This window comes from Hyperolius riggenbachi, chromosome 4, assembly GCF_040937935.1.
Source record: "Hyperolius riggenbachi isolate aHypRig1 chromosome 4, aHypRig1.pri, whole genome shotgun sequence".
Taxonomy (NCBI): Eukaryota; Metazoa; Chordata; class Amphibia; order Anura; family Hyperoliidae; genus Hyperolius; species Hyperolius riggenbachi.
The window spans coordinates 303,263,870-303,279,507 of NC_090649.1; the positions used below are offsets into that span (position 1 = coordinate 303,263,870).

Here is a 15,638-nt window from a genome sequence, read left to right on the forward strand (position 1 = left end):
GAGACAGGCTGGCACCTGGGGGAGACAGGCTGGCAAATGGGGGAGACAGGCTGGCAAATGGGGGAGACAGGCTGGCAAAGGCTGGCAAATGGGGGAGACAGGCTGGCAAATGGGGGAGACAGGCTGGCAAATCTGGGAGACAGGCTGGCAAATGGGGGAGACAGGCTGGCAAATGGGAAGAGACAGGCTGGAACCGGGGGGAGACAGGCTGGCACCGGGGGGAGACAGGCTGGCACCGGGGGGAGACAGGCTGGCACCTGGGGTAAACAGGCTGACACCTGGGGTAAACAGGCTGACACCTGGGGTAAACAGGCTGGCACCTGGGGAGACAGGCTGGCACCTGGGGGAGACATGGTGGAGACAGGCTGGCACTGGGGGGAGACAGGCTGGCACCGGGGGGGAGACAGGCTGACACCTGGGGTAAACAGGCTGACACCTAGGGGAGACAGGCTGACACCTGGGGGAGACAGGCTGACACCTGGGGGAGACAGGCTGACACCTGGGGGAGACAGGCTGACACCTGGGGGAGACAGGCTGACACCTGGGGGAGACAGGCTGACACCTGGGGGAGACAGGCTGACACAAAGAGGGGGACACTTAGACACATGGGGAGAAAGCAGGACACCTGGGGGTGACAGGAGGACACCTGTGGGTACAGCACTGACACCTGGGGGTGACAGAGGGACACCTGGGAGAGACAGGGGGACACAGGAGAGCACCATTTGGGGGAGGTCATGTACAAGACGCTCCTGAAATATGGACGCACCAGGTTTAGTTTATATTTATTTTCCCCTGGTTTTTGCCCTCTAAATCTCGGTGCTTCTTGTATTCCGGAGCGTCTTATACGGCGCGAAATACGGTATGTAGTCAGTGTCAGTGTTTTCCCATTGTAAAATATTACCTTACTCTAATTTACATTCATAAATTCGCCAATGATGATGACATTTTTTACTGTTGGCAAGTAAATCAATGTGGGATGTTACCCTCCCCCCACCATCTCTGTAGTGAGCGTCAATGTCAGTTGATCACCCAGAGTGCTCTGGGGCAGGCCATGTGACATCATAAAATATAAACAACAATAGCCACAAATTTACAAAAGCGCAATCCCAAAAATGTTGGGTGCAGGCACTGGTATCCTTAACCAAAGAAAAAAAACAAAGCAACCAAACCAGTTTTTAGCCGCACACTGCCACAAGTAATTGTAAATACAAGGACTGCAAAATTTTTGATTCAAAAATAGAAAATCTTTATTAGATAAACTTTTATAAAAAATGCCATTTGCATAGTTCGGCAACTGCTATAATCAAGCAAAAGACCACCACCACTCCCTAACCCATTAAAAACCCAGCCATTTACCGACCAAAGTGGTACATCCTAGTTCCTCCAACAATGTACGTGAGGTATCCCGGGCCACAGAAAAATTATCTGCTTGGTGTGTTCAGCTATGTCCGTGATCCATGTTGATGCATTTCGTCCCGCCCCCGGAAGCAGCCATTCCAGCATGGTAGACATACCAGCATTTCCAGTGACACTAGGACTGTCTTACAGGCATAAAGACAAACAAAAGCACTGCCAGGAAAACGATAAGTATAAATAGGGTTGCCAGGTCGGCTGATGGAGAAAACCGGACAGGGGGTGGAGTTAGGGGCGGAGTCAGAAGCGCACTTTTATGTAGAGTGGGGCTAAGCAATGGGCTTTTTTAAAAAAAAATTTATAGTATTTATATCGCACTGACATCTTCTGCAGCACATTACAGAGTACATAGCCATGTCACTAACTGTCCTCACCAGTAGTACTGGTCCAGTGCACATAAGAGACAGTTTTTCACCAGTAACTGCACATAAGAGACAGCTTTTCACCAGTAAATGCACATTATAAGAGACACCTTTTCGCCAGTAAATGCACATAATAAGAGACAGCTTTTCCCCAGTAAATGCACAAGAGACAGCTTTTCACCAGTAAATGCACATAATAAGACACAGCTTTTCACCAGTAAATGCACATAATAAGAGACAGCTTTTCACCAGTAAATGCACAAAAGAGACAGCTTTTCACCACTAAATGCACATAATGACAAACAGCCAGTGTTCCCAGTATATGTAGCCAGGGATATATGTGCCCAGTATATGTAGCCAGGGGGTATATATGTCCCAGTATATGTAGGCAGGGGTGTAAATGTCCCAGTATACGTAGGCAGGGGTATATATGTCCCAGTATATGTAGCCAGGGGGTATATGTGCCCAGAATAGGTAGCCAGGGGGTATATGTGCCCAGAATAGGTAGCCAGGAGCTATATGTGCCCAGAATAGGTAGCCAGGGGCTATATGTGCCCAGAATAGGTAGCCAGGGGCTATATGTGCCCAGAATAGGTAGCCAGGGGCTATATGTGCCCGGAATAGGTAGCCAGGGGCTATATGTGCCCGGAATAGGTAGCCAGGGGGTATATGTGCCCAGAATAGGTAGCCAGGGGCTATATGTGCCCAGAATAGGTAGCCAGGGGGTATATGTGCCCAGAATAGGTAGCCAGGGGCTATATGTGCCCAGAATAGGTAGCCAGGTGCCCCCCGCCCCCCCCCCCCCCCCCCCCCCCGCAGGAGGAGAACAGTGCAGCAGAGAGAGAGCTGGGAGCAGCGGTGGAGAAGGGGGGCAATCTCCCCCCCTTCCCTCACCTTAGGGTGCTCTCTCTCCCCCGCTATCTCCTCCAATATGATGTGCAGGCTGGCGGGTGGCTGCGGGCGGAACTTACCTCTGTGTCGCAGGCGGCGCTGGAGCGACACAGAGGTAAGTTCCGCCTGCAGCCACTCGCCAGCCTGCACATCATCCTGGAGGAGACAGCGGGGGAGAGAGAGCACCCTAAGGTGAGGGAAGGGGGGGGAGATTGCCCCCCTTCTCCACCGCTGCTCCCAGCTCTCTCTCTGCTGCGCTGTTCTCCTCCTGCGCTGCGGAGGGGGGCTCTAAACCGGACAACTTAATTGTCCGGTTTAGCATGCCTTTTTGCACCGGACACAGCGCACAAAAACCGGACTGTCCGGTGTAAAACCGGACACCTGGCAACCCTAAGTATAAAGCTAATAAAGCAATGCATTTCCCGCTGAGGTCAGTTTGGGAAAGGATTCCTGTTGCGATTGGGCAGTGAATCAAATGTAATGACTGCTATTTTTATTGCTGATGCCAAGATACATCAGGACAGCGTTCATCTTGCTGTGGTGCTAAGCTGACAGGGAGCTAAATGCTTGCCTTGCTACACATCAACTGTCGTTTTACAGCTATATTGAATGAAGAGTTTTATGCTTGTGGCTGTATGTAAGCCTGTTTATCCAGCTAATTATCAAAAGGACTGTGTTCTTTGGCTTGCTGCTACTTGTGCCTGCTTTTTTGTGGATAAGATCATTGCCTATATGCTTGACAAGGAATATATGCTGAGACACCTGATGAAACTATACCTATGCTATTCAAGGGACAGGATTGCATTATCAAATTTAATACTTCTATGGTTTTTGGAAACATACTATTTAAAGTGGTACCACGATTTTTTTTCATATTTTTTGAATACATGCATCCTTTATTGCTCTTTTAATCTAGCAGTCCAGTTAGAAAAATCAATTGCATAAGCTTATGTGTAAGGCATAATTCTATGCATATAGCCAATTAGCTCAGTGCATAATAGGGGTCACATGCTGGTATAATTGGTAATCAATTGGTGTTCGCTTATATTCCAATCATATTGGTCTCCATTAATTTTGATTGTTACCTCAATGGCCTGGTGCACACCAGAGGAGTTTTTATGAGCGTTTTGAGTTTTTAAATCTGCTGCTAATGTTATCCTATGTGTCTGTGCACACTGGAGCAATGAGGTTTTGTAAAAACCCCATAGCATTACATTGGGAAGAGCTTTTAGAGGTTTCAAAAGCTCTTCCCAATGTAATGCTATGGGTTTTTTTTACAAAACCTCATTGCTCCAGTGTGCACAGACACATAGGATAACATTAGCAGCAGATTTAAAAACTCAAAACGCTCAGAAAAACTCCTCTGGTGTGCACCAGGCCATTGAGGTAACAATCAAAATTTTTTTCAATTTTTCCCTAGCTACAGAGAATTTTTCTGTGGCACGGGATACCTCACATACATTGGAGGAACTAGGATGTACCACTTTGGTCGGTCTATGGCTGGGTTTTTAATGGGTTAGGGAGTGGTGGTGGTCTTTTGCTCGATTATAGCAGTTGCCGAACTATGCAAATGGCATTTTTCATAAACGTTTATCTAATAAAGATTTTCTATTTTGAATCAAAAATTTTGCAGTCCTTGTATTTACAATTACTTGTGGCAGTGTGCGGCTAAAAACTGGTTTGGTTGCTTTTTTTTTTTTTTTTCATGTGTTATCATAGCCTAGGCTAAATGTTACCATGGGGGGCAGGGTTACATACCAATATAAAGCAATATATAGTTATAAGAAGCGTTTTTGGTGCTGAAACCAGGAGAATTACAGTAAAAATAGGCATCTTGAATAATATATTATGTTATGCTGAGTTGTTTTTGGTTCTCGTTAAATGAAGTGCATTATTACCAAATACTATTAAGGCTTTTAAATTTTCTTTATAAAATTTGAAATTTAATGTAATCAAATTACACAAATTTGAAATAACTCAATATGCCAGAGGAACTATTTTGTTTGAATTTCAGGAGTTGTTTAAAGCCCCATATTAGGCACAACTATTGTCCTAGATCAGTGTAGGCACATAGCTGCAGAGCCTGTTTATGTCTATGTAGAAGGTAACTGATTACGGTAACTGATAAATTACCAAACTCGTAACACATCTGGTCAGCGGTCCAGACATTGGTCACTTCCTGTGTCACTGATTACAATCTACCCAGAAAAACTCTTGAAGTCTAAACAGTGGAAAGTTGAAAACCAGACACCTTCATTCATTCATGAAGACTTCATCTCCCTGGTCCCTTGTCCCAGCCAGTGTTCAAACTAGGGCACGGTTTAAAAAGGTGGGTGGTTTAATATAAATGAGAGGAACTCATCACCAGAGCAGAGAAAAATAAATAAAGTGACTGCAAACCCATAGAAACATATTCACATTTTTCTAGCTGTTTTGTATTTTGTGCGACTGAGCCTTTTAATATTTGGGTAGAGGATGGCCACCTTGGTCATGTATACACCCTTGTAAGGGTTGCTATTGCTATTGCCAATAAACACCCTAAAATGAGGGCTGACATGCATTAGAGAAATCTCTAAACAAATTTACATACAAATATAGCCAAGGGAATATTAATAAAAGTAACTTTTTTTTTAACTATAAGGCATCTGTGTGTATTTTTACTTTAAAGGGAACCTGAAGCGAGTAACATTATTTAAAATAAACACATGAAGTAGCTGCAAATGAATATTACATACTAACCTCACCGTCAGTTCCTCTCAGAAGCTCACCATTTTCTTCTTACAGTGATCCCTTCCAGTTCTGACAATATTTTGTCAGAACTGAAATATACCAGTTGCTGTTGGGGGGGGGGGTACAGGAGACACTAAGGGCATAACTAACGGGAAGCAGCTCCTGCAACTGCAAAGGGGGGGGGGGGGGCAAAACTGTAAGAGTGCCCCAACATCAACTTCACTGCCTCTGATAAAGGGGTCTATCCTAGAGATGCAGCGAACGGTTCGCCTGCGAACGGTTCCAGGCGAACTTTGGGGGTTCACGTTCGCCTGCACTAGGCGAACTTTTGCGGAAGTTCGATTCGCCCCATAATGCACTATGAGGGTCAGCTTTGACCCTCTGCATTACAGTCAGCAGCCACATTGATGCCATTCAGGCTACACTAAGCCCTGGAGCCCCACCACCCTTATATAAGGCAGGCTCCGGCGGCCATTAGCCTCACTCGTGTGCCTGCTAGAGACATACTAGGGACAGCTGCTGCAGACTTGTTCTTCTAGGGACAGATTAGTTAGGCTCTTGGCTGCTTATCTTGCTCCTGGCTGATTGTTATTGCTTTTATAGCACCCCTCAATAGCTCTTTTCAGAGCTCATCCTGTACTTTTTTTTCTGTGTGTCAAACTGACACTTTTGTTGCATGCACAGCCTTGCAATTGATAGTGTGTGTGCCACTGCCAGCAGCCCAGCACATTCAGTGACTACTGACTACCTGTGTGTGTGACAGGGAGCTGCAGTACCTGTTGTGGTTGGTCTTTTTATCTATAAATGGCAGAGCCCACCTCATCACTGCATCTTACTACCTGTTGTGTTGAGTGAACCCACCTCACTGCATCTAAGTACCTTTACTTTTCAGTGAACCCAGCTCACTGCATCATACTACCTGTTGTGTTGAGTGAACCCACCTCACTGCATCTAAGTACCTTTACTGTTCAGTGAACCCAGCTCACTGCATCCTACTACCTGTTGTGTTGAGTGAACCCACCTCACTGCATATACCTAGCATCCACCAGATGGACAAAATGGACAAACCAGGTAGAAGAAGAGGTAGAGGCAGACCCAGAGGAAGGCCACCAGGCACCGGCAGTCTGTGCGAGGTGGTGTTGCTGTGATTTCGTGCGGACCTGCCCCAAAATACAGTGCTCAGAAGAAGGCACGTGCCATCACTTCCCAAGATCAGGATGTGCTTGACTATTTAACACAGAACACCTCATCTCCCGCAGCCACCAGCGCTACAACAAGCACCACATCCGCTGCATTTGACACTTCGCAGGAGTTATTTGGTGGTGGTGGTGGTGAAATCACTGATTCACAGCCACTACTGCAACAACAAGAAGAAGGCGCAGGTACACCACCTCATACGTCTGAGTTAGGTGGCGATAGTATGGACGTATCATGTGAGGAGGGGGATGATGAACCACCTGAAGTTGGTGCAGTTGAGGAGGTGTCTGAGGACAGCGAAGCTGGCCAGGAGGATTAGGATGACGATTATACGGATACCACATATGTTCCCGGGAGAGGAGATGACCAGGGGGACAGTTCAGAGGGGGAGTCAGAGAGGAGTAGGAGGAGACGACTCCATGATAGAAGCAGAGGGAGCTCGTCCTCAGAAACAGCTGGGGGCAGTGTCCGGCGCCATGTATCGCCAGCTATGGCCAGCCAGCCAACATGCCCTTCAACGTCAGCTGATGATGCCACCGTAGCGCCATCACCCCAGGGGGGCTCAGCGGTTTGGAAATTTTTTCACATGTGTGTCTCAGATCGGAGCAAAGCCATATGTTGTCTCTGCCAGCAAAAATTGAGCCGTGGAAAGGCCAACTCTCACGTAGGGACAAGTGCCTTACGAAGGCACTTGGAGAGAAGGCACAAACAGCTATGGCAAGAACACCTGAGGAAAAGCAGCACCCCTCAAAAGACAAGCCACCCTCCTTCTCCTCTTCCTCCTTCAGGTGCATTGTCTTCATCCACTTTCTCCCGTGCACCTTCACAGCCACCCTCCTCCACACCACCTCTTCCCTTCAGCGGTTCCTTCTCCTCTGCCCACAGCAGTACCCAGCTGTCCGTGAAGGAAGTATTTGAGTATAAGAAGCAAAATGTCTGCCAGTCACCCTCTTGCCCAGCGTCTGACAGCTGGCGTGGCGGAACATTTAGCTCGCCAGCTATTACCATACAAGCTGGTGGAGTCGGAGGCTTTCCGTAAGTTTGTGGCCATTGGTACACCGCAGTGGAAGATACCAGGCCGCAATTATTTTTCACAAAAGGCCATACCCAAACTGTACCGTGCAGTTGAGAGGCAAGTGGTGTCATCTCTGGCACACAGCGTTGGGTCAAGTGTCCACCTGACCACGGATGCCTGGTCTGCCAAGCACGGGCAGGGCCACTACATTACATACACAGCCCATTGGGTCAACCTGGTGACCGATGGCAGCAAGCAGGGAGTACGTGGCTGCGCAGCGACCGACTTGTCACACCTCCACGGCTTGCAGGCAGGCCTCCAGCCACCTCCTCTCCACCTGCTACCACCGCTTTGCTGTCGTCATCCTCCTCCTCGGCTGGTGCCGCGATCTCCTCTCCAGCTACACAGCCCCAGCACCCCAGGGCCTATGCTGCATGCCAGGTACGACGATGTCACGCAGTGTTAGACATGTCTTGCCTGAAAGCGGAGAGTCACACTGGAGCAGCTCTCCTGGCTGCTCTTAACAAACAGGTCGAGCAATGGCTGACCCCGCACAAGCTTGAGATCGGCAACGTGGTGTGTGACAACGGCAGCAATCTCATTGCTGCATTGAATTTGGGAAAGCTGACACACACACCCTGTATGGCACATGTGCTGAATCTGGTCGTGCAAAGATTTGTGTCCAAGTACCCAGGCTTAGAGGACGTCCTGAAGCAGGCCAGGCAGTTGTGTGGGCATTTCAGGCGCTCTTACAAGGCCATGGCACGCTTTGTGGACATTCAGCGTAGAAACAACTTGCCGGTGAGATGCCTGATTTGCGATAGACCCACTCGCTGGAATGCCACCCTGCTGATGTTCTCGCCTGCTAGACCAGGAGAAAGCCGTCACCCAGTACCTGTATCATTACAGTACAAGGACACAATCTGGGAGGATGGGGATGTTGTGGCCCAACAACTGGACACTGATGCAAAATGCATGCAGGGTTATGGAGCCCTTTGAGGAGGTGACCAAACTGGTGAGTCGCGATGAGGGCCATCAGCAACTTGATCCCCTACGCCTACTTCCTGGAGCGTGCCGTGCGTAGAGTGGTGGATACAGCTGTGGAGGAGGGTGAACGAGAACAGTTACAGCAGCAGGAGTCGTGGGAGCGATTTACATCCGAACCCGATGTTTCCACAACACCTGCGGCAGCACAGAGGGGGGAGGAGGAGGAGGAAGAAGAGGAGTCGTGTGGGGAAGGAGAGGAGTCAGACTCTGATGATGGTGATGATGAGGAAGGTGTTTCTGTGGAGGAGGAAGAGGCGGCGGAAGAAGAACAACCGCGGCAGCCGTCACAGGGGGCTTCTGCTGCTCCACGTTCCCGTGGTATTGTTCGTGGCTGGGGGAGGAAGAGGAGTTGCGTCCCGTCACTGAGGAAAAGCAAGAGGAGATGGAGAGTACGTCTGCATCCAGCTTTGTGCAGATGGCCTCTTTTCATGTTGTCCAGCCTGTTGAGGGACCCCCGTATCAAAAAACTCAAGGCGAATGACCTGTACTGGGTGGCCACGCTACTAGACCCTCGGTACAGGCACAAAGTGGCGGACCTGTTACCAACTCAACATAAGGCCGAAAGGATGCAGCACTTGCAGAACAAGCTGTTGATGATGCTTTACAATGCGTTTAAGAGTGATGTGGCTGCACAACGCAATCAAGGTACCACTGGCAGTAACCCTCCTCCTCCCAAGTCCACGCAGGCAAGGACAGGACGCTCCAGCGATCTCATGGTGATGTCGGACATGCGGACGTTCTTTAGTCCAACTCCTCACCATAGTCCTTCCGGATCCACCCTCCACCAACGCCTGGACCGGCAGGTAGCCGACTACCTGGCCTTGAGTGTGGATGTAGACAATGCGAAAAGCGACGATGAACCCTTGGACTACTGGTTGCGCAGGCTTGACCTGTGGCCAGAGCTGTCCCAATTTGCCATACAACTTCTCTCTTGCCCTGCCGCAAGCGTCCTGTCAGAAAGGACCTTCAGTGCAGCTGGAGGCATAGTTACTGAGAAGAGAAGTCGCCTAAGTCACGACAGTGTTCAGTACCTGACCTTTATCAAAATGAATGAGGAATGGATCACGGAGGGCTACTGCACGACCGAAGACTAAGTCAGTCCCCACACACAGCATCTCTGCCTGCAGGCCCCTTGCCTTCTCCGCCACCACCAACAGGGTCCAGGACTCTAGGCGGATTCCAGAATTTTTAAGGCCGCTGCTAGCAGCGGCCACTACACTAATTTTTCTGGTGCCTGTACATGCCTGCCCAATTTTTCTGGCTGCACTGCGGGCAGCTGCAACAAATAAGCAAAAGGCATGTACATGTGCCCATCCCCCTTCGTGATCATTACCTTGCCACGGTGAAGGGGCTTGCGTATCACAATGAAGCAATGACCACCGGTTATTGAGTGTCTCGGGTGGGGGTGGGACACAAAAGATATAAGGTCGTTGCTTCATTGTGGTCAGGCCAAATTTGATCAGCTGGACAGTCACTGTTGTTCTATCATTGAGCTACCACAGCCCGGCGACCATATGGGCTTGAAAAACGCCACGGTCTACACTCTGGCCACGGTGCGCACCAGTCCAGCACGGCCGTCACTACGCAAACAGCTGTTTGCGGTGCGTTACACAGTGAGTTTGGTGTGTCAGTGTGAAGCAGAACTCTAATTACACTCCCTGATTGATGTATACCCATGCAAGATGTTTGGAAGCACTTTAGGCCTGCAATTTAGCATTCAATGTAATTTCTGCCCTTAAAACGCTGCTTTGCATCAAATCCAGATTTTCCCCCGGGACTTTGGGCATGTATCACACTCCGCCATGCCCCCCTCCAGGTGTTAGACCCCTTGAAACATCTTTTCCATCACTTTTGTGGCCAGCATAATTTTTTCTATTCTTCAAAGTTTGCATCCCCATTGAAGTCTATTGCGGTTCTCGAACTTTTCCGCGAACCGAACCTTCCGTGAAGGTTCGCGAACAGGGTTCGTGAACCGAAAATCGGAGGTTCGCGACATCTCTAGTCTATCCTTAAGATGATTTTGTGTCTATCTTAGGGGTAAATGTGAAGATTATGCTGTTCACACTTATTTTAAGACCTCTGTAAGATGGGTCCCCAGGTTGTGAGGGTCACCAGGGGTAGGCAAGGGAAGGGTGTGAACATTGGTGGGCTCTGTCAAAGTTTTGCTGGGGGCCCCCATGATTTATAGTTATACCCCTAGGAGACACTATAATGTCCGTAAATGTGTATTTAAATGTGTACTTCCAATTTTAATAGTTCCTGTAAATTAAAGCACAGGAATGCTAATTAAAAAAAAAAAGCTAAACAATTAAAACAACAAACACGTTTTATGTCCAAAAATGTAACATTTACTGTATTTTTACAAAAAACAGGTCTTTTGAAAATGTTGGCACATTTAACTTAAAGCAAATCTGAACTGAAAACAAGATAAGTGGGGGGTGACTTCACCTTGTTACTGTTTAAAACAAAGAAGCACTAAAGGAAAAAACATACGCACCATATTTTGGCAAGATGACAATATTTAGTGGCACCATTAAGAGGACAACACAACCAAGTGATATGAAGGGAACTTCATATCCAAATGTTTGATACAGTACTCCTCCTATTGGAGGCCCCAAGACAAGGCCAAGTCCAGTGAAAATTTCAAGACCACCCTAAAAATGACATGCAAGAAAAACTACATAAGAACAAACATAATTGCTAACACCACAAAAAAAAATTATAGGTAAACTGGGATTTTACTGTAATCTGTACTGTCACACAATCTCATCTCAAATAGTCAAAGCAGTGGAAGGCAAAGGTTGTAAAGAAAAGTTCAAGTTTTGTTGTACAGGTATCTGAATGCAGCTTCTTAAAGGGAAGGTTCAAGCAAAAAAAAAAAATGAGATTCACTTACTTGGGGCTTCTACCAGCCCCATGTAGCCATCCTGTGCCCTCGTAGTCACTCACTGCTGCTCCAGTTCCCCGCTGGCAGCTTTCTGACCTCGGAGGTCAGGGCCACATTGCATACATTTTTACGCATTCCAGCTAGTGCAGGAACAAAAATTTACGCGTTTCACCACTAACGCGTAAAAATGTATGTGTTAATGTTCCTGCACTAGCGGGAATGTGTAAAAATGTACGCAATTTGGCCCTGACCTCCGAGGTCAGAAAGCTGCCAGCGGGGGACTGGAGCAGCAGTGAGTGACTACGAGGGCACAGGATGGCTGCATGGGGCTGGTAGAAGCCCCAGGTAAGTGAATCTCATTTTTTTTTTTGCTTGGACCTTCCCTTTAAGTTAGTTAATCAATAACATATTCTTTATTCTTAAACAGGGATGTGTGGAGGAGATCAAGACATGTCAACTCCGGGCCAGGTTCAGGAAAGATAGAAGTTGCTACAAAGATGTGTGTGTGTGTGTGTACATTGCGGTCTATTGGGGTATACGAGTGCTCCATATCCTTACTATTTTGTTAATGATGCTGTGCAACATGCTTGGAATAAGGGTGCCACCACAATAACCTCTAAATAAGCCCCTCACCACACACATCCTCTTTGGTACCTGTTGTATACTGCCCCTAAGCTCATGCACGATTTATCAGAATACACAATAGCATATTTGGGCAACTCCCTCTTCTGCCAACTACAGGTAGAGTTAAGAAAACAGCTGGTAAAGACAACACTGTATGTGACATCTACATTGATGGTGGTGGATACTTGGGGGTTTATCTGGCAACTTAGCAGATATATCAATGCTTCTCTGAACCCTAAAAAACAAAAACCCTAGACATCTGGAGATAATCTTGGGGCTTTAAGATTCCACCAAAAGTTTTACCCATTCTTTCACCCCAATGCCATCCTAAGCACCAGTCAGGTTCTTTCTTTTTCTTTTTTGAATACTTACCAGTGCAGTGGCTATATTGTTAGGAAATGCCTTTGCCAGAATAGAAAATGATGCTGTAATTGATGCACCGAAACCTATAGCATCCACCGATCTGACCAAGAAGCACATAACTATAAATACCGTTCCATCTGGAGCTTTGTCAAGAAATCTAGAACCAATAGGAAAACAACAGTGTAGTAGTCTACATGCACCATTCATTTATGTTTAAAAGACTCAGCTCATTCTCCCATATATTAACCCTTTCCAGTCCTGTGTCAGACTTTGTCTAGCATTGGCATTTTCCAGTAATAGGTCCAATGTTGGACATAGACACAGGAAAACACGCTGCTGCTGGATAAAACTCGGGAAAGCTTCATACCCTTTGAATCAAAGTGTTGGACTAAGTCTGACACTTTGATCACCACTGGCCCCATCCTCCACCGCTGTGCCACAAAATTAGAATATTACATGGGCACATTTGGGTTCACCAATAGTGGCGCCTTTGACGGATCTAGTCCGACATGGCATCAGCTTATGTGGTACAAAGTGTTGAACAAAGTCTGACACTTTGATCCCCTTTGGTATCATGCTGCACTGCATAATAACTTAATTATGCTGGGATGCATAAAATGGGGGCAGAACTACAATGCACAAGCTATCACTGGCCCCGCCTAAACCATGTCGCCTCCACGCTCTAGTGAAACGAGGTAAAGACTCTGCGAGATCCTGCCGATCACCCACATCCCCCTGTTTACCAGAAAAAAAGTAAGTATTGGGGTAGGGGTATGTGGTGGATCTCAAAAGTAGTTTGGAAAGGGTAAAAGCATATGACAGTAATTTTGCCTTAATTAGCTGTGCATGTCTGTACTTTGTCACTATGCAAAATGGGGAGCCAAGTTCAAAGGACAACCGAGGTGACATGATGAGATACACATGTGTATGTACAGTGCCTAGCACACAAATAACTATGGTGTTCCTTTTTTTCTTTTCTCTGCCTGAAAGAGTTAAACATCAAGTATGCAAGTGAAAGTTTCTGTCTGGGTCGGGACTGGGTCGACCTATAGCATAACCCTCACTGACAAGTAATTACAGCCATAAAACACTTTCTTGTCAGTAAATGGCTTCTGAGGTCAGGAAAGAGAGATACAAATGGTTAATAGTTCCTAGATTTAAGCTCTGGCATACTGCAGTAAAGGTGTCATTGAGCAGAGACAATGAAACTGTAAAAACTAGATTTAAATATAAAATAAAACTGTGAGATACAGTATCTAAAAAAAAAAAAAAAAAAAAAAAGGCATTTTTAGGAGAAGGAGGATAGATACAATTGTTTATCTCATCACTTTATTTTCACCTCAGATGTCCTTTAAGAAAAAAAAAACAAAAAAAACCTTTCATTAGGATTGATGGATTGATGTTCATCAAATTCATTGTCTAATCTATAAAAACATTTTATGATGTGCTCAGCTTTTTTTTTTACTTGATTCTATAGAATGGGCTGTTCACATCGGTGTGTTGGGCGTTTGTAAGTTGGGGACTACCTGTATAATTTTTTTTAAGCCTTAGCCCTCCAACTCCAACTGCTACGCCAACCTAGGTGGGTATTCCTCCCCTTGCACCCCCCCCTCCCCCAATTAGTAATGTAAAACAAAAAAACTTACCCAAAAAGAATTGTAGAAACTCCAGATACAAACAAACCTGTTACAAACATAAATTTTGCTCCAATTTGCACTATCTGTAAGATTTGAAAAGCAAGAATTAGTGTACATATAGAACATATTGCAAAAAAACAAGATGGAACAGCGCCATGCAAGAAGATATACACATATATGTGTATGTATGTATGTATGTATGTATGTATGTATGTATGTATATATGTATGTATGTATGTACATGTATGTATGTACATGTATGTATGTACATGTATGTATCTACGTATGTACATGTATGTATGTACGTATGTACATGTATGTATGTACATATGTACATGTATGTATGTACATATGTACATGTATGTATGTACATATGTACATGTATGTATGTACATATGTACATGTATGTATGTATATGTATGTACATGTATGTATGTATGTATGTATGTATGTATGTATGTATGTATGTATGTATGTATGTATGTATGTATGTATACAGTGGTGTGAAAAACTATTTGCCCCCTTCCTGATTTCTTATTCTTTTGCATGTTTGTCACACTTAAATGTTTCTGCTCATCAAAGACCGTTAACTATTAGTCAAAGATAACATAATTGAACACAAAATTCAGTTTTAAATGATGTTTTTTTATTGTTTAGTGAGAGAAAAAACCTCAAAACCTACATGGCCCTGTGTGAAAAAGAAATTGCCCCCTGAACCTAATAACTGGTTGGGCCACCCTTAGCAGCAATAACTGCAATCAAGCGTTTGCGATAACTTGCAACAAGTCTTTTACAGCGCTCTGGAGGAATTTTGGCCCACTCATCTTTGCAGAATTGTTGTAATTCAGCTTTATTTGAGGGTTTTTTAGCATGAACTGCCTTTTTAAGGTCATGCCACAACATCTCAATAGGATTCAGGTCAGGACTTTGACTAGGCCACTCCAAAGTCTTCATTTTGTTTTTCTTCAGCCATTCAGAGGTGGATTTGCTGGTGTGTTTTGGGTCATTGTTCTGCTGCAGCACCCAAGATCGCTTCAGCTTGAGTTGACGAACAGATGGCCGGACATTCTCCTTCAGGATTTTTTGGTAGACAGTAGAATTCATGGTTCCATCTATCACAGCAAGCCTCCCAGGTCCTGAAGCAGCAAAACAACCCCAGACCATCACACTACCACCACCATATTTTACTGTTGGTATGATGTTCTTTTGCTGAAATGCTGTGTTACTTCTACGCCAGCTGTAACGGGACACGCACCTTCCAAAAAGTTCAACTTTTGTCTCGTTGGTCCACAAGGTATTTTCCCAAAAATCTTGGCAATCATTGAGATGTTTTTTAGCAAAATTGAGACGAGCCTTAATGTTCTTTTTGCTTAAAAGTGGTTTGCACCTTGGATGTCTGCCATGCAGACCGTTTTTGCCCAGTCTCTTTCTTATGGTGGAGTCGTGAACACTGACCTTAATTAAGGCAAGTG

General features: G+C 45.9%; 1 protein-coding gene across 4 annotated transcripts in view; it reads right to left on the bottom strand.

The window, feature by feature from the left end:
* Window positions 1-15,638, bottom strand: part of SLC18B1 (solute carrier family 18 member B1) — a 176,680-nt gene that overhangs the window by 38,920 nt on the left and 122,122 nt on the right. For all 4 annotated transcript variants that reach the window (XM_068231587.1, XM_068231589.1, XM_068231588.1 and 1 more), the window contains 3 exons: window positions 14,176-14,249; window positions 12,539-12,686; window positions 11,153-11,309 (listed from right to left, as the gene is read on the bottom strand). In XM_068231587.1, coding sequence (XP_068087688.1) covers window positions 11,153-11,309; window positions 12,539-12,686; window positions 14,176-14,249 — 379 coding nt within the window. The remainder of the gene's footprint in view (window positions 1-11,152; window positions 11,310-12,538; window positions 12,687-14,175; window positions 14,250-15,638) is intronic.